General features: G+C 37.5%; 1 protein-coding gene across 3 annotated transcripts in view; it reads right to left on the reverse strand.

Moving 5' to 3' along the window:
• Macc1 (MET transcriptional regulator MACC1) overlaps nucleotides 1-27,255 on the reverse strand; it is a 78,318-nt gene that overhangs the window by 16,626 nt on the left and 34,437 nt on the right. For 2 of the 3 annotated variants that reach the window (XM_076920910.1, XM_076920912.1), the window contains exons 2-4: nucleotides 11,838-11,960; nucleotides 8,277-10,318; nucleotides 5,076-5,264 (exon numbers count right to left, since the gene is read on the reverse strand). In XM_076920910.1, coding sequence (XP_076777025.1) covers nucleotides 5,076-5,264; nucleotides 8,277-10,318; nucleotides 11,838-11,952 — 2,346 coding nt within the window. In that variant the 5' untranslated portion in view covers nucleotides 11,953-11,960. Of the gene's footprint in view, nucleotides 1-5,075; nucleotides 5,265-8,276; nucleotides 10,319-11,837; nucleotides 11,961-17,829; nucleotides 18,128-27,255 lie in introns of those variants that run through there. The other variant, XM_076920911.1, reaches the window with a different exon arrangement.

Genomic DNA, 27,255 nt, shown 5'->3' on the forward strand with positions numbered 1-27,255 from the left:
GAGAGGCACCAGACAAACATGCAGGCAAAACATCCATCCATATGCATAATATAAAACTAAGTCTTTTAAAAACCTACAAAATAATTTTAAAATGTGTTTTGATCATATACATTTGATTGGTTCTAAACATTATGGTTTTGCTTTAATAAAATAGGTGTAGTAACTTAGAAGATAATTTGAGTTGTTGCTGATTTGAAAAAGTGACATTCTTGAGTTCTTTGTATATATTAAATATTAGTCATCTATTGCATGTGGAATTGGTAAAGATCTTTTCTCAATCTGTTGGTTGCCATTTGGTCCTATTGACAGTGTCCTTTTTCTTACAGAAGCTTTGCAATTTTATGAGGTCTCATTTGTCAATTCTTAATCTTAATGCATAAACCATTGATGTTCTGTATAGGAACTTTTCCCCTGTGCCCAGGTATTCGGGGTTCTTCCCCACCTTCTTTTCTATTAGTTTCAGTGTATCTGGTTTTATGTGAAGGTCCTTTATCCACTCAGACTTCACCTTTGTACAAGGAGATAAGAATGGGTCAATTAGCATTCTTCCACATGCTGACCTCCAGTTGAACCAGCACCATTTGTTGAAAATGCTGTCCTTTTTCTACTGGACGGTTTTATCTCCTTTGTCAATGATCAAGTGACAAGAGGTGTGTGGGTTCATTTCTGGGTCTTCAATTCTATTCCATTGATCTACCTGCTTGTCTCTATACCAATACCATGCAGGTTTTGTTTGTTTCTTTGTTTGTTTGTTTGTTTGTTTGTTTGATTTTTATCACTATTGCTTTGTAGTACAGCATGACGTCAGCGATGGTGATTTCCCCCAGAAGTTTTTTTATTGTTGAGAATAGTTTTCACTATCCTGGGCTTTTTGTTATTCCAAATGAATTTGCAAATTGCTGTTTCTATCTCTATGAAGAATTGAATTGGAATTTTGATAGGGAGTGCATTGAATCTGTAGATTGCTTTTGGCAAGATGGCTGTTTTTACTATATTAATCCTGCCAATCCATGAGCATGGGAGATCTTTCCATCTTCTGTGATATTCAATTTCTTTCTTCAGAGAATTGAAATTCTTGTCATACAGACCTTTCACTTGCTTGGATAGATTCACACCAAGGTATTTTATATTATTTGTGACTATTGTAAATTGTGTCATTTCCCTAATTTCTTCTCCAGACAATCAAATAATCATATTAAAAATGGGGAACAGAGCTAAAAAAAAAGAATTCTCAACTGAGAAAACTTGAATGGCCAAGACGCACCTAAAGAAATGTTCAATATCCTTAGTCATCAGAGAAATGCAAATCAAAACAACCCTGAGATTCCACTGCACAGCAGTCAGAATGGCTAAGATCAAAAACTCAGGTGATAGCAGATGTTGGCAAGGATGTGGAGAAAGAGGAACACTCCTCCATTGTTGGTAGTATTGCAAGCTGGTACAACCACTCTGGAAATCAGTCTGGTGGTTCCTCAGAAAATTGGACACAGTATTACCTGAGGACCCCGCTATACCACTTCTGGACATATACCCAGAAGATGCCCTAACATATAAAAAGGACACATGCTCCACACATGCTTCTTTTCTAGAAGCTGGAAAGAACCCAGATGTCTGTCAACAGAGGAATGGATACAGAAATGTGGTGCATTTACACAATGGAGTATTACTCAGTTATTAAAAACAACAAATTCATGAAATTCTTAGGCAAATGGGTGGAACTAGAAAATATTATCCTGAGTGAGGTAACCCAATCACAAAACAACACACATAGTATGCACTCTCTGATAAGTGAATATTAGCCCTAAAGCTTGCAATATCCAAGATACAACTCACAGAGCACATGAAGCTCATGAAGAAGGAAGACCAAAGTGTGGGGTGCTTTAGTTCTTCTTAGAAGGAATAACAAAATACTCATGGGAAGAAATATGGAGACAAAGTGTAGGACAGAAACTGAAGGAGGGGTTGTCTGGAGACTGTTTAACCTGGGTATCTATCCCATGTGGAGTCACCAAAGGTATATGCTGATATGAATGCCAGGAAATGCATGCTGACAGGAGCCTAATATGGCTGCCTCCTTATAGGTCTGCCAGAGCATGACATATAAAGAGGCAGATGTTCACAGCTAACCATTGAACTGATCGTGGAGTTCCCATGTAGGAGTTAGAGAGAAGACTGAAGAAGCTGAAAAGGTTTGCCGCCCCATGGGGAGAGCAACAATACCAACCAACCAGAGCTTCAGGCTTGATTAAAAAGATCAGGTTAATTTTGGAAGCAACATAATGCCATTATTGCCCATCTGAGTCCTGGGAGAACAAGCTGAGGTTTCTAAGTTCCTGTATTGCAGAGAAAAAACTGTACCAGGGGAACAGGCATAGTGGAAGAAATAGAGATTACTGAGAAGTAGGCCAAACAACTGGGAAAAGCTATAGTCCTAGGTCATGAGAGTCAGTGAAGCAACATCTTCCTCCAACTTCTGAAGACTGTTTTTCCCCTCACACAAGTTCTGTGGCCAGGAGGAGGGTCTTCCAGTGCTTCTATAAACTGTTTTTTTCATATGCTAATTTTATGAGTTTCTTATCCCCTTTTCAGGTTAATCACTTGAAAAGAGGAAAATAAAAAATGAAAGAGGAAGTGAGTAGCTTTAATCTCCAGCCCTGGACACATCTTTTGGATTCCAAGTGGTGTGCAGAGTTGAATGCTCAGTCTTGAAGTAAAAAGGTCTTTGTTGTACAGTTAGCTTTAGGACTTGCTAATTTGCTAACATGCTAGGTGAAAATTTTGGCTCTCATATGATTTTTTTAGTTTTAATATCATACTTTTTATAGTATTCCTAAAGCAGTGCCCAGTCCAGGTAAGTGCCAAGTAATTGCTGAATATATTAAAAGTAAACAAAATGAAGAAAAACAAGTTGAAAAGGAGGGAAACAGGCAAGTGTGGGTGTTAACATCCCAGGAGATCTCATGCCAGAATGAATGACAGGAAAGAAACAAAGTAGCAAAAAACCACTAAACTGGTGTTTCCTCACCCACAGCACTTTCACTCAGAACTACTTATAAGTCAACTACCTGAATTGTCAAATTGATCGTGTTTAAAATCCATCTCTTTTCTTTTTTCTTTCTGTTTTCTTTCTTTCTTTTCTGTCTTTCTTTCTTTTTTTTTTTTTTTTTTTTTTTTTTTTTTTTTTTTGTTTTGTTGTTTGTTTGTTTTTCGAGACGGGGTTTCTCTGTGTAGCCCTGGCTGTCCTGGAACTCTGTAGACAAGGCTGGCCTCGAACTCAGAAATCCGCCTGCCTCTGCCTTTTGCCTCCCAAGTGCTAGGATTACAGGCGTACACCACCACTGCCCTGCTAAAATCCATCTCTTTTCAAGGAGAATAAAACTTTTCAGGGACATTTTAAGGATATGGAAATTAGCATACATTGTCCCTTTAAGTGGCCTAACAGGTAAAATTTGCTATAGGACATTTAGGATAGCTTCAGGCCAAAATGCCTTGGAGTTTACCTAGGTGATAACATGGGTCAGACACTAGTTGTTAGCATTAGCTGCAAGGAATTGAACTGTTGCCTCTAAAAAAACATCTAGGGGCTTTTTCTAATGCTTCTGAGATTTTATCAGTCTCAGACATAGACTTAGGCACTTAGGATTTGGGCTGTGTGAAAGTAAATAATGGAAAATAGGCCTGCATCAAGATTTTAGGAACACAAACAATAAACACAATTAGAGAGAATCCAGATGCTTAGGAGGACTGGTAGGGTAAACAATCCTCTGGTAAGTCTAAACAAAACTCTTAAAAAACAAGGCCCTATTGCAGACAAAAGAAGTGAAGCTTTCAATTAGCTTTGTAATTGGTTATCTGAAATGCCAGGACCAGAGCAGCACAATTCTCATAATACTCTTTTCTCATCCTGATTTTTCAACCCACTTATCAAACATTTGTGTTCATCTTGTGTGCTATGCTCATGCTAGAGTCTGCTCACTAATAGTCTGTAATTCCTTTCCAGGGTTACAGGCATACGTGCAGCTGATAAGTAGGACATATGTATCCAGTCTATAGATGCTCCTGGATAGAGTTTTGTTTACAAGTCCTTGCCTGTGGGCTGGGTTTCAGGGACTCAGTAGCTGTCCAGCTGATACCAGCTGGAAGGTATTAACTGACTGAACACCTCATGGAAAGTCTGCAACCTGGTCACCTAACAGAATTGTTGCTTCACAGAAAGAAGAAGAATCTCAAAAGTAAATGTTCACTTGTACTATTCAAAACGATTAAAGAACATATAGCTGGTGCTTCTAATATCACCATCTCAAAACAGAGAATATGGCCTTAGCTAAAATATCTTGAAGAAGTTTTAACATTTTAAAAATACATTTTAACCTTAAAAATATTTTATCACTGTAAATATTTTTATTTAATTCAATGAAAATCAGATCACATTGCTTTTATGGAAGTCTGAAGAAATATGTACATGCTATATGCATAGCAGAATCCATGTAATAATACTGCTGATACAAGCAAGTTTTCTGATGAATATCTTTGTATTAAATGCTTTTGTTCTGTGTATGGCATTTATAATTCTTATTGTGCATAGAATTCCAAGAGGTAACATGGCTCTTTGATATTGCTTATCCGTCATTTCCAGTGGCCCACATCATACACTCTCCTCATATTCATCATCAAACATTTATTATTTGTCATAAATGATTGTTTGTATATTGATATTGATTAGTATATCTTGTGTGGGTTGACTTGATTGTTATTATTGCTTGACTCCAAAATATACCTATTCTATGACTTCTATTCTTTTGGCCTTGTGTCCTCACTGTCCTGATGTAATAGATTAATTTAATCAAAATCCATGTTAATATGAACTTCAACAAGAGAAATATGAATGTGCTTTTTATGAATGAGGACCATATATTTCAGACACTTCCAACAGGATTACCTAGATGTAATCCTAGTAGTTAGTAGGTCCCCTGAATGTTATTTCAATTAATTCATGAATATGAAGAAGACTAACTCTCATTTTCTTTACTTGCCCATAGTCTGTCACCATTAAATGGAATATATGAAAATCTTACCTCTGGTGAAACATCTCCAGATTTTCCTCGGTGAGGATTTTCATATGCCTGCATCTGATGCTTAGTGAGTCCTGCAGACCTCTCAGCAAGTTCCCTCCAGCTTCTTCCAAGCTTTACAGCTGAAGTCAGAATAACAGCCTCTTGGATAAGACGCACCACTAACCCTTGGCAATCCATTTTTAGCAGAGCCTGGAACGGCAAGTATGTACCATATTTAGAAACAACTCATTGATTTTTCCCTCTAAACTATAATTTACACTATATATTCTAGAAATGTATTGGAATCCCTTTCCCAACTACATATATAGTTGAGGTTTTTAAACTCAGAATGCTGATTCATATTTAAGAAAATTCAACAAGCAACTACAGTGATCATGACTATACTAGAGTTAGGGGAATGTTTTTACAGCCTCAGTAGCAAACCATGGGATCATGGATAAATCATTTTACTTACATATGTCTTAATCTCTTAATGGAACAATATCCACCCTTTCATCAGTACCCATGACTCCAACAATTAATAATTTCTGAATCTGGAAGTAATTACTCATTTTCAAAAAAACTTATTCTTTCCCTTGCCAGAGGATTAATAGAGAATCTATTTCAATAAAATGCAATTTAAATTTTTCTAGAATCATGTTTATTGAATAGACATATAATACTCCTTTAATTTTGAACAAAGTTACAGAAGTTCTGAATTTAAATCACTACTAATGTGATTCTGTTAATATAAACCAAAAGCTAATAAAGGTGAACACTCCATACAACAAGAAAGTGAAATTCTATTAGACTATTTCTTCATTTATTGCTCACATCTCTACCTTGTTTCAGGCAAGTCTAAGAGTTTCTTTTATGCTTTGAGGAATATATCTGTAAACATGCTTGGCACTTCCTCATTATGTAAGGATACCCAGGGGTTTTATCTACCAATACAAAATAGTAAATAAAACTAAATTAATAAAAAATGCACCATATATATCCCCATGAGATCTATAGGTAGAAGTACAGTTCATGAACTGTAGACAGAAGTTCTATTGACCCCTCTATTTATACTGATAAGTGGTGGCCCCAGTGAGAAACAATGCCAGGTTAGCAGGCCTCCAAAGTACACTTAAGTTTCTGTGGGATGGCTTTACCATGGCAAAGAACAGTTTCATAAGAAATATTTTCTATATCTTTGCAATGCTTTTTATAATGGATGTGGTGACAATAGCATTCTACCTAATCTTCTAGAATTAAGATATAAATCACATGCTGAAGGACTTTCAGAAATATCATATATTAAGTAGACAAATCACTCTTAACTTCTCAATCTGGCCCATCAAGACACAGAGCAAGAAAAACGTACACTTACACAATAAATGTTTGAATATTCAACTCTATACCTTAGAAGGATCAATTGCTTTGCTAACAGATGGCCAAGCCTAAGCCTCTTCCAGAAAGGAGTCTTAATGGCACCACTGAGGCTTAGCATTAGTAGAATGGGTCTCTACCAGATTGTTTAATCAGGTTATTCTGATTTATTATTCCATTCCCAACCTTCTGGTATGATCAGACATAAATGTTCAGGTCATTAGGCCAAGATAACTTACTTTCAACTTTTTGTTTGTAGTTCTGTGAGTCTATGCTGAACATCCAAGTTACAAAAAGAAGCTATTATAAAATGAATATGTGGCTTATACTGGGCAGGGTAGTTTTTACTATTCAGTCACTTGGCCCATAGTCACTGAGAACACAGCATTGTTGGGAGCCGACTTTTAGCAGAAAGCAGCTATCAGCTTTGCAGCGATCTTGAGCCATATACCCTGACATGAGACTTGTTTTTCAACAGCCTACAACAGCTGAAGCACACTCTGATATCCCACATATTTTGTTTTGCTGTTTACTGCCCCCAGCTGCAAGGCGCACGTGGTAGCCATGCCTGCAAGGCATTTGCAGTTCACATGCTGTCCACGTGCTATCCATGCCATACATGCCTGTAAGGTGCACGTGGTATCCATGCCTGTAAGGCTTATATCATATCAACACCTGCAAGGCATGTGGTATCCCAGATTTCCCTTCAATAAACGAGACTTGATCAGAACTTCTGTCTTGTCTCCATTCTTCGCATCTCTTCCCCTTTATCCCCACCCTCTCTCTTGCTAGACCCTGACCCGCAGACCTAGCGGCAGCTTGGGCCGGGAAACAATGGCTGCCAAACATGGAGTGGAGAGGGCCGCAACACAGCATAACATAATAAAATGTCCACTAGCAATCTAGACACTATAATTCTAAAGTTTTTTTAAATTATTTTTATTAGATATTTTATTTACATTTTAGATGTTATCCCTTTTCCCCATTACCCCTCCACCCAGAAACACCCATCGCATCCCCTCTTCTCCTGCTTCTATGAGGATGTGCCCCCACCTACCCACACACTCCAACCTCCCCACCCTCGAATTCCCCCACAATGGGGCATCCAACCTTCAGGAGACCAAGGGCCTCCTCTCCCATCTATGCCCGACAAGGCCATCTTCCCCTACATATACAGCTGAAGCCATGGGTACCTCTCTATGTGCTCCCAGACTGGTGGTGTAGACCCTGGGAGCTCTGGTTGTTTTAACTGCTCCTAATTGTTAATATATTTCTTTAACATGAAAATTATTATTAATGTCACAGATTGAATTCACTCACCAATTTTTCCTCTGCTGTTTTCAGATTTATTAAAATTTACTTTTTTTACATGTCTCTGCTCATGGCCTGATTCATCATTTTAGGATTTAGGAGCACTGTTTTCACAGTTATTCAGTACATTTACTAACATGTACTTACAAAGCATTTTAAGCCCCACCCCATCACATATATACACACTATTTGAAGAATGCATTAGCATTTAGCACTTAGAAATGACTGTCTTTATGCATACAAGCATATTTTAATGTTCTTTGGAAATATCATTTTGATATTTTATTACTATAACATTGAATTTCTGTTTTAAAGCCAGTTGTTTATAACTCTCCACAAGGCTCTTAAGTTGGGTCAATATATGCTGTAAGGAGTTGACCCTTGAGAATTCTATTAAATACTAAATACAGTACTAGCAGAATCATTACTGGAGTCATGAAGTACTATTACATACAAAAGAATATTAAGCTGATGAAGTAATAGATAATACTTAAATGTTTGAAGAAAACAAACACTCAAAAATCAATCAATACTCACCACAATCAGTTCATAAAGAAACTTCCTGGTATTTCTGTCTTCATGGCAATCTTCCTTTAACTTCTTGACAATGTAAGAGACCCTTTCTGGTTCCTTATCAGCTTGAATTGTATCAAAATCTTCCTGTGCCAGATGTGAGTAACCCAGGACATTAGCTAAAACTTTCCAGTCATGAACTTTTTCTGACACCAAGGTCAATACAACAGAGTATATATAAGTCAGATTTTTAAATGGCAAGGCAATTTGTTCCAGAAGATTCTTGGTTGTTAAAATGCCATCAGACATTGTTAGCACTTGTTCTTTGGAAATCATCTTGACATTTTTGCAATGCACAAGTCCGATCTTACCTCGAAGGACTCCTACATACCACTCTTTCACTTTGGACTGTCCAATGGCTGTTACTGTACCTTCTCCAAGAAGGGCAATTGTGTCCCCTTTTAAATACTCAAGCAAATAGTCAATCTTACTTTGCCTCAGTACTGTCTTCAGTGTGACGCCATAATTGGTAAAGTTCAATTTTTTGTCTTGGAAAGTGGGATACTTAACAAGTCCCGTCGACAATAAAGGCACTCTCCTGTTTTCTCTCTCCTTCTGGAAAAAGCCTGGCAGTTGTGAGAACCGTTTTAGATTTGGGGCTGGATCAGGTGAAGTGACAAAGAACTGTGTAACTGGTTTTCCATTGGGGGGCTTTACCTGAACCCGGAAAACAAACAAGTGCATCTCTCTGTGATCAACTGAAGAAAAGAAAACTTGTTGATGAATTACCACACCTGTTTCCAATTGCCTTTGTGCAATTACTTTTCTTTCTCCCTCTTCCTTTACTTCAAAATCAGGATCACATGAAAAAGCTGAAATAATTAAATCTTGTGGCTTGTCAAGTGAAAATGAATGTTTCCCCCAGAGGTGAAATACAACTGGAGTTGTGTTTTTTCCACCCTTTCTAATGTCAGAGACTGTAAATTTTTCTGGCACATAGTTGTGTCCACAAACAGTGAAAACAGCAGTAAAGCTTGGATGGAGATATTTGGGTCCATAAATTCCAATGGAGGTGGTTTTGTGGATATAATCCCAAATAGTAGCAGCTGGTGGCTGAATAATCGTAGCTTGTGCAGCTATGACTATATACATTACATGGCTCAGATCAAGAAGCTTAGCTTGGATGATATCTTTGTAGATATAGCAGTTGTTTAGCGCTTGGAAAGGGCCTTCTCTCTCCAGGCTGTGCAAACACACCATTTTTGTCATGACTTGGCTCAGAGGATCTGTTTTCACTTCTGCTCCAGTTTTCATCTCCAACAAAATAGCTTCCATGGTATTCAGGTTGCTTAACCTGATTTCCAAGAGAGGGCTTACAGTACAGGAGAGATCATGGTTCAGCTTTGGTGGAGGATCCAGAAATGCTCTCAGAGATACCTCCTGGAATTCTCCAACAGCTACGTGTCCTTGGGGTACGTGAATCGTGATGTCTGAGTCAGGTAATTGGATAGACCCTCCTTGGTGATTTAATTTACAAACTGCAATGGTCTCTGCAATTTGTGTTTGAGCCCACCCAGGACTCTTATTAATTGTATTCAGATCTAGGCAAGAGCGGGCCAGCTGACGTTGACTTAGCCAAGCCATTTTATATGCTTCTCGGTCATTTTGAAGCCATTCTAAGTCTTGTACTAGGATCTGGTCAGAGCTATGTATACTTTGATGAGTGTGTGTTGTATCACCTAAGACATCTAAGAGTTCTGAAACACTCTTAGATTTTCCTGACTTCCTTGAGGAAGATGACTTAAGCCCCTGATCCATGTCAAGTTCATCACCAGAGGAATCAAAAGAATTCTCCATTTCTATTTGTCTTAAAAAAAGAAAAGGATCTTCCTTCAAGATAGACATATTATCTCTCTTTTTGTTATCTCTTAGCCGTGTGATGTCATCCAGAAATGGGTTTGAGGCAGACAGTTCACTCCAGAATGGATTTGTAGCTTTGGCATCTCTATCACCATGGAGAGTAGAAGCATCTGGCCAGTTGTGAGGCAAGCCTCGTTTTTGCCATGCTTGTTATTTAGACAAAAATAAAGCAAAGATAAAATGAAGTAAGAGTCTAAGATACAAGCATGATTAATTTCTTCATACCTTAAAAACTCAAAACTTACTTTAGGTTTCCACTTTTGATCCCCTGGCTAATGTCTACTGCAAGCTCAGGAGTACATTGTATCAATTTGTTTATGATGAGGAAAGGGGCATTTTATACAAAGTTGTTTTTAGTAGAGGTATATTAATTTTATCTTAAGATATCATAAAATATAAAGTAAAGAATGTTGAGTACAGTATATAGTTACATATTATAATAAATTAATAATGTATTTAACACATTTATTTATGCTAGCATAAAGTTATACCTTATTATCTTATGTTTAATTTACCCAAAGTAAACTGAAAAAACAGTCAACATCAAGATTTTTTAAACATTGACCTGTTGATCTTTTTATATACAAAAGATTAATTTGAAGTGTTTCTTTTCATATGATATCTAAGAAATGTCAAACATATTCATACATAATTGAAAGAGTTTTCAAAATAGTCTTCTAAGTTAACATCATCATTATTTATTCATTTTCTGGTAACATTTTATTAATAGAGTTAACAATATATTTTGTATGTGTATAAAAGACACACTGAAAAAACAGATTTCCTGTGAATTTACTGGACTTTTGAAAGATTGTATTTGGTAAAGGATAGGATGTCACTAGACACAGAAACACGTTATTACATCCTTGGAAAGGGATAGAAGAACACAGAAAACATTCATAATACATCCCATAGCATAAGGATAATTTCATGTTTAGAGTAGCATTTGTTTGGCTCTTTCATAGAAATACTAATCCCAAACATGTGGACTTTGTGCATTTGATACTGCTTTAGGGACAATGAAAGCCATCATAGACAATAGAATTAATAAGATGGGTTTTGAAAAACAAAAATTTGTGCCTCTTTTGATACCTGTTTTTATCTGTGAATGAGCTTTCTCTCTCTCTGTCTCTCTCTGTCTCTCTCTCTCTCTCTCTCTCTCTCTCTCTCTCTCTCTCTCTCTCTCTCTCTCTCTCTCTCTCTCTCTGTGTGTGTGTGTGTGTGTGTGTGTGTGTTGCATATATCTACCTGTGAAGGCCAGAAGTCAACATCAGGTGTATTCCTTTATGATACTTCACCTTATCTTTGGGACAGCATTGAAGCTAGAATTCACTGATTAGTTACACTTGATTAGTTCGGGATCTCTGATTCCTAGTGCTGGGACTACAGATGCACATCCATGCATGGCTTTTAGTGTATACTGGAAAAACAAAGCCTTATCCTCATGGTTACATGGCAATCATTTTACCCACTGAGGCATCTGTCTAGCCCCTATTAGTGTACTTTCTTAAGAAAACATTTATTTTTAATGATATTCTATTCTGTGATAGCACTTGTACTTGATAATTTTGTAAATGTTCCATAGCACTTTTTAGAGGCAAACATTCCATATGTACTAGAAATTATTTATTTACACAGATACATCATATTATAAATCCCTGTTACCTGTAGTATTGTGATTTTTTGAGAGTTTTGAGGCTTCCATATCAACCAAATTTCCTTCAGATCTACTTCGACCAATTCCTCTTGGCCAACAATAGGCTCTTTCACTGATTAGCATTTTGTCACCTACAAAGCAAATAGAGGCATATTTATTGTAAGCACATATAAGTAAGTTGGCAGAGAAAAAAATCTAAAAAAATTCTCATTCATATTTTAACAGAAGACTTCATGTAGGAATATCTACATATGTCTATTGTTATGGTAGATATCCTGAAATGTATGTTAGTATTTTCTTTTATGATAATTCAGAAATAATCACAAATAATTTACCCTGGTAAAGCATTCATTAGTGAGTCAGTATAAAATAATCAGCAAACACCTCAAAAATAAGACAAAGAATAATAAATTGACACATTAATAAATAGAAAATACCTGACTACTAGAAAATTACATATAACAAGTCTGAAATTTTTCTTTGAAATTTTTCTACACACTAATGCAATCCCAATATACATGTATATATGTATGTATATATATATGTGTGTGTGTGTGTCTTTCCTCTTTTATTTTTAATTGAAAAATCAAAATTGTTATAAGCTAATGTTGGCAATCAGGCACATCCATGGACAGCTAGAAGTGACTTCATGACAATCAGGCATCTTTATAGCCAGCTCTTGAGGGACCCAGCGTCAAGACACATCATCTTTAGCAGCCCAACAGTGTTTCTTCTGAGTCTATGCACATGTACCATGGGCCCTGTCACATGTCACTTTGCTCATGTACCATAAGCTTAATAAAAGTCTTGTTCTCCCTGCTCCCCCTTCTCTCCTTCCTTTCCCAGAGGCTGCCTCTACTTCCCCTCCCAATAAACCTCCCATGTGAGACCTGATGCATAGTGTGATTTGTTTGGGACTCACCACTTAGTTCTAACAGCTATCATACACAGTATGCTGTTTTTGAAGCATGTCATTTTAAAACAAGTTTTTATCTTTGCAAATGCTTAAGACAAAAGTTAATAATAATCCAGAAGAGGAACACGATAATGCTCACTGCCTACCAGCTATCGGCATTTATTATAAATATGTGTCAAGTAATACAATGTGAAATCAGAACAGAAATATACCAAGGAAGCAGAATTGAGACCCCAAAAGGAATCTCACACTCATGAAATCTTAATATCCACTTGACTGAGGCAGTCATGAAGAGCAATGTAAAAGTCATGAATTATTGGTAGTTCATGTCAAAAAACAGTAATATCTACTCCATCTCTTCGATGTTTTCCAATGTAACCCTGTCTGGCCTAAAACTCACTACGCAAACAAGACTGGCCTTGTACTCAAAGAGATCCACCTGCCTCTACCTCCCAAGCACTGGGATTAAAGGCATGCACCACAGATGCTGTAGTGGGAAATGGGCAAAAGGCAGGGGTGGAGGGGGAGGATATCTGAGGGGTTAGGGAGGGAAGGCAATACAGAGAAAGAAGGAGGAATACAAAATACTAAAGTTGTTTGACAAGACCATAGGGAATCATATTATTTTATGTTTACTTAAAATTTTGCATATAAATTATATATGTAAGTAGTTTAAAGGAAGTAATGCCACTCAAAGCCATAAAATAGCTAGCAAAATCCCAGTGCTAAGCATGGAAAACCTCCTTTTGAGTTGTTGATCAGAGGAGACCAAAAATAGCCTAAAAATATAAACTACTGCTGTTGCCCTTGGTTGGCTCCTAGAAACAGAAGGTAAGATCTTATTGCTAAAAACATCAGACACTTCAGACAGAGGAAAAATTGAGCTGGATCTGACCTGGAAGCCTCCTCTCTGAGTATTTATAGTACTATAAGGAGCTGTGCAAGCTGCCAAGGGAAAAAAAGCAATCAATAGTCTTTCCCAGTTGAACATCTACACAGCACAACAATCACTAGAACCAGTACAGATATTCCAAAAGGTATAATAGTGGCACTGAAAGTAACCGACAGTCATCCAGCTGAACTTAAGATCTGCTTAATAGAAAGAAATTCATGCCAGACACTGTTAACCTAGCCAACTGAAGAGAACCTACTACTGCTACTCTTCTAAACAATCATAATTTCTAACTGCATTCTAAATACTCATTCTTTACTCACAGATAGGTGAGCTCTTACCCTTTATCCAAGATGCTTTTTTTTTCTGCAGCAGAAAGAGACAATTACAGAGAACAACTGACTATGGGTACCCACTCCCCAATAGATTTATCTACAACACAAACCCTACACCTAAGGCTCAGGAAACATTTCAGGGTGGAAGATTATAGAGCCAGAAGACCAGGAAATATGCTTTGAGATAGTGTCTTTTGTTTATGACAGGAAAGCTTTACCTGTGAAATCTCACCAATATGGTATCCTAAACAGAAAGCCTAATAAAAAGGAAAATTGTATATACTCTAGTAGAAGTTTTAATAGATACAACACAACCACTTGGAAATCCATCTGGCTAGATCTGTGAGGACATTCAAAACTTGTACCCAGGGATTCCAATTTTACTCAGTTGCTTTTCTAAAACTATGTAGGTAACTAAAGAATGCTGAGATCTGGAGAAGGTTCCTTCAACTGGTTATGCAGTATCAAATGTTCAGCCCTGAAAACATACAAGCAGTAGCATTATACAGACTTAGCAAGGTATATTGTTACATTTTGAATACCTATGTATATGCATATATATGTAAAAAACAATTAATGAAAAAAGAGGCCATGAATTTGAAAGGGAGCAAAGAGAGAAATATATGAGGGCTTGAAAGGAGGAAAAGGAAGAGAGAAATGTAATTATATAATAATCTCAAAAATACAAGAAATTATTTTAAAAGGACATTATATATAATGTTCATTAATTATGTAAATATGAACTTAATTTAAACAAAATATCTTTTACCATATAAATAGATAAATACATTGTGGTATTTTAATATAAATACCACATAGTTAATACAGATGAATTACACTTAAAAGTGTAAACATTATGTTTAGGATTCTCATTTTCTGAGTGAGATTCAGTTTGTGTTACATATAGATTTCTCTTGCTCCTTGACAGCACTGAAAATGTTTAAAAATCTGATTTTCAGTGGAAATAAGCTTCAAGAGGCTAGAGAAATGGCTATATTTAAAACACTTGCTGCTCTTCCAGAAGACATAGGTTCTATTCCCTTGTAGTAACTCCCCACTTTAGTACCAGTGCATCCAACACAGCCTTCTGGACTCTGAAGGTACAGCATGCACAAGGTTGGTACAAAGACACAAGCAGGCAAGACACCCATACATACAAAAGAAAATCTTTTCAAGCCCAAGTAATAGGGCATGACTAACTTGCAAAGTAAGTGACACTGACATAGAAAAACTTTCTTTCTAATGTTAGAGCCAGCACATATACCTGGTTACACAAAATTCCTTCTTCTCTGTCTTAAAGTTCCCAATGTTGCTTCCTAAGGCTGGCCAGCATTCCAACAACAGTCTTTCTTCTTCTGACTAATGTGTTGGCTATAATTCTTTCAAGTTAACCATCATTGCCTTCTTTTCAAAAGAAGTGTTTTTGGGTGTTGTTGTTTTCACAGAAATGGTAATTCATGCCTTTAATACCAGGTCTTGGAAAGTTGAGGCAGTGGGATTGCTATGAGATCAAGGCCAGCCTGAACTACACAGTGAGTTACAAGTCAGAGTGAGGTACCAAGAAAGATATCACTCACAGACAGAAAAAAAAAAAATCGACAGAAACTAAAAACCTTTTCTGGCTTTAGGAAGAGAAAATAGAAAAAGAAAGAAGAAAGAGAAGAAGAGCACAGAAAGAAGGAAAGGAAGGATTAGCATTTTCTAAGACACTGGTAAAAATATCTTAAAAGGTAGCATACTTAAAAACCTAAATGGTCCAATAACAAGTTTTTCTCTGATAGGGGAAATTACATTAAAAATTGAGTTAAAAAATTGAATTATGCAATATGCAAATTTCTTTGGGTCCTCAAGTTTCCTGGCAGCTCTTTAAAAATTCCATGGTTAGATTTTACCAAGTATGATGTCCAAAGTTAAAAGTCCTTAGCACACCACACTCTGACTGAGCTCAAGTCCTCTAGCAAAATTTAGAAAACTCTAATTAACAACAACAACAACAACAAACAGGTCTTTCAGTGGGAAAGCATTTTCAGCGAGATAAAGTACGTTTTAAATGAAAAGCCAATTTAGCCATCTGCCTGAGCTTTTTAATTTCTTTTGGGGGGGAAAGAACAATTTACATTCCAAGATTCCTTTGAAATATATACCCTTTCAATTAAAAAAAAAAAAAAAACTAACCCATTGAAATAAAACAAGAACCCTTATTCACAGGGAGAGCACTCACTGGACCTGCTACAATTAATATATTAATATTACTATGGAAGGAACATGACACTTCAGGAAGGCACAAGCCCCTTGATGAAGGATTATAGCATCTTGGGAACACAGGCACCAGGTTATTTCTTGTAGTTCTCCATAGAGTCACCCTTCAATATAGTCATCCCAGTCATCACCTGTCCCTCAACCTGTTTGTTTTAAAGCCCTGTCCCAGATTCACCTGCTGGCCTAATCAAATAGAGCCTGCTGGGCTCACCTCAGTGCTTCTGCTGTAGAAAGTCTGGAGTTGTAGCCAAGAATCTGAAACAAAGTTGCCTAATGGTGATGTGTTTGTGGGAGGCTCATGCTGAGAGACACACCCGAAAATTCCAGTGCTTTCCCATCTGGGCTCCAAGCTGTTTCCAACAGCCTCCTGAAATTCTTCCTATCCCAATCCTTCAATACACAAAATTCACCACAGTACTAGATCCTAATCTGGATAAGAACTTGGACAAGAGGAGAGGTGGGATATGGCAGTCTGGACTGGAGTGGTGAAGGGAAGAGTGTGCCCATTGCAGAGAACAAGACTTGTTTATTCAGGGTAGCAAAGAGCACAGCCACACTAATCACTACCTTGAGTTTTCTTGCTGCTTTACTTAAGGCAGCTGCTATTCAAAGCATTTGTCATCAATCACTGTCTAGAGAAGCAAGAATCTGTGTTTTCTGGAATGAGCAGATGTTGCGGGAGATATTTAAAAACAGTGGCACCCGATCTGTCTTGTGAATCCGGGCCGCCATGTTTTCGACTAGGCAAGACCTGTGGCCATGAGATTCGGCAGCCTATTTTCTATTTTCATGAGATGTCAGCGTGGGAGATGGCTCTGCCAATCTCCCACAATGTCTCCAAAAGCCTGGGCCTTGCCCAGACCATCCCACCATCCACGTGGGCCTGATAGGAAATGAGACTCTAATGCTTAAATACTAATCAAAAGCTTTATATATTTGGTAATGCTCAATAACAATACGACCATATAATTATAGATATTTCCCAATTAACTAACCTAGATATAAGTTGTTACCCAGGACTGCTCCTGGTACATGGTACATGAGTGGTCATCCATGGCGACTCCTACATCTCTCTCTCTCCCTCACCTCATTCTTCCTCTTCCTTTTCCTCTTCCTCTTCTACTCCTCCCCCCTTAGGTCCTCCTACAAGCAGATATCAAAACTTTCATTCACTATCCCCTTCATTTGGAACACAGGTCTTCTGATGTGACTTTTCTTTATTCTGAATTTTTAAACCCCAGCCACCACGCTGTGGTTTTACTAATAGTACATCGGTCCTTAAGCAACTGGGGAAACTGACCAAATACACAACTTAAATGTTCCAAAAGCTTTTTGAGGGGGAAAAAGAAGTGGGGAGGGGCATATAGAATTTGGTAAAGAACAAACAAACAAAAAACAACAACAAACCTTAAAAACAATGCACTTTAAAAGATTTCTTGGTCTGCTCCCCTGAAGACACCATATCCTGACCCATCCTAGAGGAAACACTGTAATCAGAGCAGCAGGTAAGAACTCTCTGCAACAGAGCTGCACCCCAGAGCTTGGGGCACTCAGGACACATCACCCACCCAAACCCAGCCCTCTGGAATACCACTTACCTTCCTCCCCTCACTTGATCCTTTCTGCTGGGGCAGACTCCTAGATGTATCTGCTCCCCTGAAGACACCATATACTGACGAATCCCAGAGGAACCACTGCATTCAGAGCAGCAGAGGAACCACTGCACTCACAGCAGCAGAGAATCCACTGCACTCAGAGCAGTTGAGGAAGCTGGATTCTCAGGAGTTCTAACATGCCCAGGATCATAGAATTTCAGGATCCTCGAAGCAACCTGAGTCCCAGGAGCTCTTCCACCCAGGAGCTCAGGATCACAGGATCACAGAGACATCTGGACTCTGAGGAGTTCTGACAAAGCAAGATAACAGGAGAGAAAGGCTCCAGTCAGAGACAGTGAGTGCAGGTAGCACTAGAGATAACCAGATGGCCAAAGGCAAGGGCAAGAACATAAGCAACAAAAACCAAGGTTATCTGGCAGCATCAGAACCAAGTTCTCCCACCATAGCAAGTCCAGACAGATGCCACATCACACTGGAAAAGAAGGATTCAGACTTAAAATCACTTTTTATGATGATGTTAGAGGACTTTAAGAAGGACATAAATAAATTTAAATTCCCCTTAAAGAAATACAGGAGAACACAGATAAAAAAGATAGAAGCACTTAAAGAGGAAATACAAAAATCCCTTAAAGAATGGCAAGAGAACATAACCAAACAAGTGAAGGAATTAAACAAAACCATCTAGCATATAAAAATGGAAGTAGAAACAATAAAGAAACCCCAAAGGGAGACTACCCTGGAAATAGAAAAGAGATCAGAAGTCATGGATGCAAGCATCACCAACCAAATACAAGAGATAGAAGAGAGAATCTCGTGTGCAGAAGACACCACAGAAAACACTGACAAAACTGTCAAAGAAAAAAAAAATACAAAAAGCTCTTAACCCCAAACATCCAGGAAATCCAGGACACAATGAGAAAACCAAACCTAAGGATAATAGGTATAGATAAGAGTGAAGATTCTCAATTTAAAGGGCCAGTAAATATATTCAACAAAATTATAGAAGAAAACTTCCATAACTTAAAAGAAAAAGAGATACCCATGAACATAAAGAAGCCTACAGAACTCTAAATAGACTAGACCAGAAAAATTTCCTCGGTCATATAATAATCAAAACACCAAATGCACAAAACAAAGAAAAAACATTAAAAGCAGTAAGGGGAAAAGGTCAAGTAACATATAAAGGCAGACCTATAAGAATCCCAACAGACTTCTCACCAGAGACTATAAAAGCCAGAAGATCCTGGACTGATATCTTACAGACCCTAAGAGAATACAAATGCTGCCCCAGACTACTATAACCAGCAAAACTCTCAATCACTATAGATGGAGAAACCAAGATATTCCATGACAAAACCAAGTTTACACAATATCTTTCCACAAACCCAGCCCTATGAAGGATAATAGATGAAAAACTACAACACAAGGAAGGAAACTACAACCTAGAAAAATCAAGAAAGTAATCTTCCAACAAACCCAAAAGAAGATAGCTACACAAGCATAATTCAGCCTCTAATAACAAAAATAACGGAAAGCAGCTTGGAGCCCTGCCTGACTAATCCCATCCTCGTCAGATCAGTTCACCACCTCATCAGTCATTCATACAACTTGCAGAGGTATGCTGCTCACAGTACCTGAAATGTAGGGTCTGCCCAGGACACAGCCTGCAAAGTGGAGCCTGCCTGAGGCACAGCCAGCAGAGTCCAGTATCTTGACCTCTACTGTCTGGCCCATTGCTCTCCTCACCTTCCCAAGAAGTCCTGCTGCCATTAGGATCCAATCAACACCAGGGAAAAACAGATACCTAAATGACAGAGTAAGAACACAATCAACAAGACCTAGGGCAATATGGTGACACCAGAGCCCAACTATCCTGCTACAACAAACCCTGGATATCCTAATGATAAATGAAACTGAAGCACAAGAAGAGGATCTCAAATCTGATCTTATAAAGATTATAGAGGCCTTTAAAGAGGACATGAAAAAATCTCTTGAGGAAATACATTCAAACAGGTAGAGGGATTAAAAGAAGAATTAAGTAAATATAAAGACACACAAGAAAACACAATGAAACAGGTGAATGATATAAATGAAACTGTTCTAGACCTGAAAAGGGAAATAGAAGCAGTAAAGAAAACACAAACCAAGACAATTTTGGAGATGGAAAACTTAGGAAAGAGAACTGAAACTATAGACACAAACATCACCAACAGAATATAGGAGATGGAAGAAAGCATCTCAGCTGTAGAAGATACAATAGAATAAATCCGTATATCAGTCAAAGAAAATGCAAAATCTAAAAAGTTCATGGCACAAAACATCCAGGAAATCAGGAACACTATGAAAATACCACACTTAAGAATAACAGGAGTAGAAAAAGAAGATTTCCAGCTCAAAGGCCCAGAAAATCTCTTCAACAAAATCATAGAAGAAAATTTCTCTAACCTAAAAAAAGAGATGCCTAAAAGGTACAGGAAGCTTACAGAACATCAAACAGACTGGATCAGAAAAGAAAATCCTCTCACCATATAATAATCGAAACACTAAGTATATGGAACAGAGAAAGAATTTTAAAAGCAGCAAGAGGAAAGGCCAAGGAACATCTAAAGGCAGACCTATCAGAATTACACCCAATTTCTTATCTGAGATAAAGCTAGAAAGGCCTGGACAGAGGTCTTGCAGACCTTAAGAGACCACAGGTGTCAGCCCAGATTACTATACCCAGCAAAATGTTTAATCACAATAGATGGAAAAACTAAGATATTTCAAGACAAAACTAAACTAAAACAATACCTTTCCACTAATCCAGTCCTACAGAAGATACTGGAAAGATAATTTCAACCCAATGAGGCTAACTATAATCTAAAAAACACAAGAAATAAATACTTTCCTACCATTAAAACCAATGGAACACACACACACACACACACACACACACATTCAATCAACTACTACAACATAGAAATAAGAAGGGATTAATAATCATTGGTCATTAATATCTCTCAACATCAATGGACTCAATTTCTCAGTAAAAAGACACAGGCTAGCAGAATGGATGCATAAACAGAATCATAATTCTGCTGCATATAAGAAACATACCTCAGCAATAAAGATAGACATTATCTCAGTAGAAAGGCCGGGAAAAAGGTTTTCCAAACAGACCCAAGAAACAAGCTGGAGTAGCCATTCTAATATCTAATATAATAAACTCTCAAATAAAAGTAATCAAAAGAGACAGGGAAGGATACTTAATACTCATCAAAGTTAAAATTCACCAAGAGAGCATCTCAATTTTGAATAACTATGCCCCAAATGCAAGGATACCCACATTTCTAAAAGAAACATTATTGAAGATAAAGTCATACATTGAAACCCACACATTAATAGTGGGAAACGTCAATACTCCACTCCAATCACTAGACAGATCATCAGGACAGAAACTAAACAGAAAAACAATGAAACTAACAGAGGTTATAAACCAAATAGAACATTTCACCCAAACACAAAATAATATACCTTCTTCTCAGCACTTCATGGAACCTTCTCTAAAACTGACCATATAATTGGTCACAAACAAAGCCTTAAGATATACAATATTGAACCCCAATCAGACCACCATGGAACAAAGCTGGACTTCAACAACAACAGAAACAACACAAAGCCCACATGTTTATGGAAACTGAAAAACTCTCTATTGAGTTTTATTCCCTGGGTCAGGGAATAAAGAAATAAATAGAAAGAAATTAAAGACTTTCTAGAATTCAATGAAAACGAGGGCACAATATATCCAAACTTATGGGATACTATAAAAGCAGTGCTAAGAGGAAAGTTCATAGCACTAAGTGCTCTCATAAAGAAATTGGAGAGTTCTAATACTAACAAGTTAAAAGTATATCTGAATGATCTAGAAGAAAAAAAGATGCAAATACACCCTGGAAGGGGTAGATGGCAGGAAATAATCAAACTCAAGGCTGAAATCAATCAATTAGAAACAAAGAAAACAATACAAAGAGTCAATGAAACTGGTTTTTTTTCTTTTAAAGAAAATCAAAAAGATAGACAAAAACTTAGGAAAACTAACTAAAAGGCAGAGAGACAGTACCAATATTAACAAAGTCAGAAATGAAAAGAAAGAAATAACAAGAGACACTGAGAAAATTCAAAGAATCATTATTCTCATTTCAAAACTCTATAATCCACAAAATTGGAAAACCTAAATAAAATGAATGATTTTCTAGATAGATACCACTTACCAAAGCTAAATCAAGATCAGGTAAACTAACTGAATACTCCTATAACCCCTAAGGCAATAGAAGCAGTCATTAAAAGTTTTCCAACAAAAAAAAAAAAAAAAAGCCATGGGGCAGATGGTTTTAGTGCACAATTCTACCTGACTTTCAAAGAATAACTAACACTAATATTCCTCAAATTATTTCACAAAAAAGAAATAGAAGGAACACTGTTAAACTCATTTTATGAGGCCACAGTCACCCTGATATTTAAACCACACAAAGAATCAACAAAGAAAGAGAATTTTAGGCCAATTTCCTTATGAACATTGATACAAAATTATTCAATAAAATACAAACAGAATTCAAGAATACATTAAAAACATTATTCACCACCATCAAGTAGGCTTCATTGCCAGGATGCAAGGGTGGTTCAATATGTGAAAATCCATTAACATAATCTACTACACAAGCAAACTGAAAGAACAAAACCACATGATCATCTCTCACTAGAGGCTGAAAAAAAACAAAAAACATTTGATAAAATCTAACACCAGTCAAGAAAAACAAATGCAGAAAGAAAAGATGCAAGGTATCAAAAGTAGATGGAAGGAGAGAAATGGGTAGAAGAAGAGGGACCAGAAGGAGGAGGGGGTGGAAGTGGGGGGAGCAAGAGTATATGTAGGGAAAGCAGGAAAGAGAAGAGAGATTGATAGGTGGTGGAAGGTTGGGAATCTCTAGGACTTCCCAGAGACCTGGGATGCAGAAAGGCCTCAGAGGGTCTATGGGGATGACTCTAGCTGAGACTCCTAGCTATAGCCAGGCAGCACTCCCAGTGGAGGGTAAGCACAGCAACCCACCCACAAAACCTTCCACCTGTTCTGCCTATAAGATGTTCAGGGAAAAATATAGAGCAGAGACTGAGGGGATGGCAAAGCAATAACTGCCCCAAATTGAGACTCATCCCATGGGCAAGAACTGATCCCTGACACACTTAATGGTACTCTTTTACGATTGCAGACATGAACCTAGCATACCTGTCCTCTGAGAGGCTCCACCCAACAGCCAGTGGAAAGAGATGCAGAGACTCACACCCAAACATTAGATGGAGCTCAAGGAGTTTTATGAAAGAGTTGGGATTGAGAGACCCAAAGATGACAGGGACTCCACAGAGTCAAATAACCTGGACACTTGGGGGTACCCAGAGACTAAATCACCAGCCACAAAGTGAGCACAGGGTGGACCTAGGCCCCCTGCACATAGGTAGCAGATGAGCAGCTTGGTCTTCATGCAGATCCCCCAACAACTGGTGCAGGGGTTGTCTGAGCCTGTTACCTACCTGCCTGCCTACCTGCCTGCCTGTGGACCCCAACCCCATGAGTCTAAATGTACAGCCTTGTCAGGCCTAAGTGGGAGAGGATGTGCCTAGTTCCAGAGCAACTTGTGTGTGTGTGTGTGTGTGTGTGTGTGTGTGTGTGTGTGTGTGTGTGTGTGAGGAAGGTTGTTAGAGGGAGGCTGCTACCCAGGCTGGACCTTCCCCTTCTAAAACAAGATGCTGGAGATGAAACCAGAGGCCTTGCACATTCTAAAAGTGCTCTTACACTAAGCTAAGCCCTGCTCTTTAAAATGTTTACAGTGGCCTTTACATAGTGAAAATAATTATGTGGTCTTTATATAGTGAAAATTAGTAACGTAGGAACCAGAAGACTCCAGGTATCTTCAATAGTCTGAATATCTGGGGTCCCTTAGATTTCCAAAGACATGTATTATATTTAGTTTTTCCATGATGTGTTATGTCACATTAAAATATAAATATGTTCATGTCAGCTACCACTTTTATAAATGGCAATGAACACTAAAATGTCAGGAAAGAATCTGATGGACTAATAGATTTTTCTTTTACTTTTAAATGTCAAACCTGTCCAAATAATATTACATTACCATGCAAATGCAATTGGTATATAGGACCTGACTGGCACACAAAGGAATCAATGTCACTGAAGACACTCACCAGCATGTTAACGGTCTGTATGCTGATGAAAATGTGGCCTTCTAGGATGTCACCCTTAGGGAACATTCTAATGGAGATGTATACACCCCAACACTAGCTACGGAGTAGCTCCAACATTTGTTACCTCCAGTCATTCTAAGCAAATAATTAATAGGTTGACAACCTGACAGAAAATTCCAGCAGTCACTTTAGATGATTCTGTGGGAAGAGCAGCAGAAAGGCTGTCTTAGGTGGTTTAATAAAAGATAGTAATTTCTATGATGCCTCTAGCACTGGTAGCTCAAATCACTTCATCAATATGTTATCTTGTTAATATCACTAGGCAAGGTATGCCATTGACCACTTGTTCATATTTTATTAAACTTCCTTCATTGGCAGAACTTAAGTTCAGAAAAAATTATAAAAATTCTGCAACATGATATCATATTTGTATATGTCCTATACTGAGAACCAACAGTCTTAAGTTGGTTTAAGTCTAAGTGCCTCCAGCTTAATGATGTAGCCAAGAAACAGCTCCATAATCTTCACTTCTGAAGGTAGATTATCAAGGACTCTGAATAGATACACAAAAGAAATACCTAAAAAATTTTAAACAGTGCTCATAGGTATTGGACTTCTTGTCCAGTTACATCAGACTGTTCTCAGAAGGCTCTTTGCTTAATATAAGTATCTGCTGGGAGATTTATTATATTTTGGACGAGAGATCATCACAGTGACTAACCATATGAAAAACAACTTGAAATACTTATTTTGCCTCATGAATTTGGAGGTTTCAACCCATGATTAGCTGGTTTCATAGCTCTTAGGCCTGTGACAGGCAGAAGCATCATAGTGGGAAGACATGGTATAAACACCTTCTCACATCATGGCAGCCAGGAAGCAGACAAAGATAGAGAGGAAGGGTCCCAGACAAACATAGTCTTCAAAAATACTCTCTCGATGGCCTACTTCCTATTCCCATGCCCCAGTAGTCCAGCTTGGTTAAGACAGAACCCTCATGATCCAGTCACACGTTGAAAGTCAATCAGGTGGCAACCGGGCCTTTATTTAACACATGAGCCTTTGGGAAGGTAATGATATTCAGATCATAAGAAGGCTGTATATTGTCATAAAACATTGTCAACCACGTAATCATCCTGGTTCACAAGCCAGGCAGTGTTTATTCTTCAGAACCAAATATATAGCTGAACTTAAAAGTAGTCCCGAAAATGTGGGGAAAACATTGTTTTAAGTCAAAAAAAAAAAAAAAAAAAAAAAAAAAAAAAAAAAACGTGTTTTACTATCAGTGAAATCAGTTGCAGAGAAGTAAAGTGTGAGTATACTGCTAAAGTTTTAGTTTTTCATTGGTAGGTTTAGTAGTAAAGCAACTACTGACTGGCTGTGAATTGCACTACAAGGAAAGAGGTGTGGGAGCAGTGCTACTTATTTCCATTAACTCCACCAGTGTAGAAAATTATTGTTATATACCAGCAAACATCATGGCTTAGACTTTAAAATGAATAGCAAACATGGCCAAAAGATTTATTATGTAACTAGTCAGATATAAGCAGTTTTGGAAGCCACTGAGGTTGGACTCTTTTCTCATTATCAGCTTTACCACATCTTAAAAATTTAAAGTACCAAGGTGGAAATATCAAAGGTTACTGAAGCAAATAAATAAATGAATGAATAATAAGCAAATTAATTAATAAAATATGGCATATTTTGAAAGTTCAGAGCATGGAACATGAAGAAAGAAGTAGTCAATGTAGTGTTGCAGACAACTGATAAAATATACATTGTAAAACAGTAATATTCTAAGATTACGTTAATAATTTAATTGTTTAAAGATATTTGTTATTGTAATTTTATTTAAATTCAAGTAGGTTCATTTTATATGGCTATGGATAGGCACATATACCCATACACCATTCTTTGGTTCAAAAATATTTGAGAATACTTACAAATATTCAAATAACACATTTAAACATAAAAGTGTATATCATTCTTGGGCAAACATATTAAAATAAAAAATTCAAGAATAAATTAGGGGTAACATTTGCAGGAAGTTGGTCAAAAGATCAAAATACAAACATTTCAAACTCTCCAGTTTACATAGTAGCGATGATCTAGAAATGGGACTTTCCTTGTAAAAGTGACTACATTAGAAAAACATTATTATGTCCAAGCCTTTCAGTGAGCATGTGTTACAAATCAAAGACTTAGCAGAGGCACAGCATTACTGGGAAGGAAGAGGAGTGAGAAGCATCGTTAATCTACTGACAGTAACTTCTCAGAGCCATGTCAACAACAAATCCACTTCCCTAAACTCTCTTGATACATGTCAATGCTGTCATCTTACCCAGGGAGAAGTCTGTCAAGTCAGAAAGAAACTGTGTATCTAGCCAACCAGCTCTCTGCCTCTGATTGCAATGCACCTACCCAGTGAGACCTAGGGGACACAGCATTTCTCACCTGAATTTCTGTTGACAGGTTTCAGGTTAAACAGACAATTTCTGATTCCTATATCCTGAGCAGCTTTCTTCTGAGACTGTAAAAGTTAGATTCTCATCAAGGAACTACAGACTTGAGCAGAAGGTGTCTCTCTATTTGAATACTGTCTTAGAAAATAGGCTGCAGTTTTTCTAGGCTACACAATGAGCAATTGTGAAAAGTTGTTAATGAGTTTGCTACCATTAATATAGGACATTTCCACCACCCTATTGCTCAACACTATTATATTAGTATTAGATATTCCAAATAAGCTCTAGGGAATGAATTAGTCCAGAACTGGGATAATTGAGATGTTTGAGTTGTCAGCTGTGACTTCTATGACATAATTGTTGATCTTAAGACACAACTCTTCTGTGCTGCACCCCACCCTCACACCTACCATTCAAGATAAATGTTCTGGGTTGTATTTTTCTAAAGGCACACAGATAAACTCCTGACTCAAAAGGGCTGAAACCAAAGGGAGATTTACAATGTTACTAATGAAGCTGAAGCTGCAGGCCCTCAAATTCCAAGGAACTGAACCTGCGTCAGAGTATGTTTTCTTATTTGCTTCAAAACATTCTTGCCAGTAAATCACAAGCACTTCCTGGTTACTCATGAGCCACATTTTTTGGTATTCTGTTTTTACACCCAAATTCATTTAGAAAAAAAAATCACAAAGTTTTTGGAGTCAGA

The sequence above is a fragment of the Arvicanthis niloticus genome, chromosome 23, assembly GCF_011762505.2.
Source record: "Arvicanthis niloticus isolate mArvNil1 chromosome 23, mArvNil1.pat.X, whole genome shotgun sequence".
In the NCBI taxonomy this organism is placed as follows: domain Eukaryota; kingdom Metazoa; phylum Chordata; class Mammalia; order Rodentia; family Muridae; genus Arvicanthis; species Arvicanthis niloticus.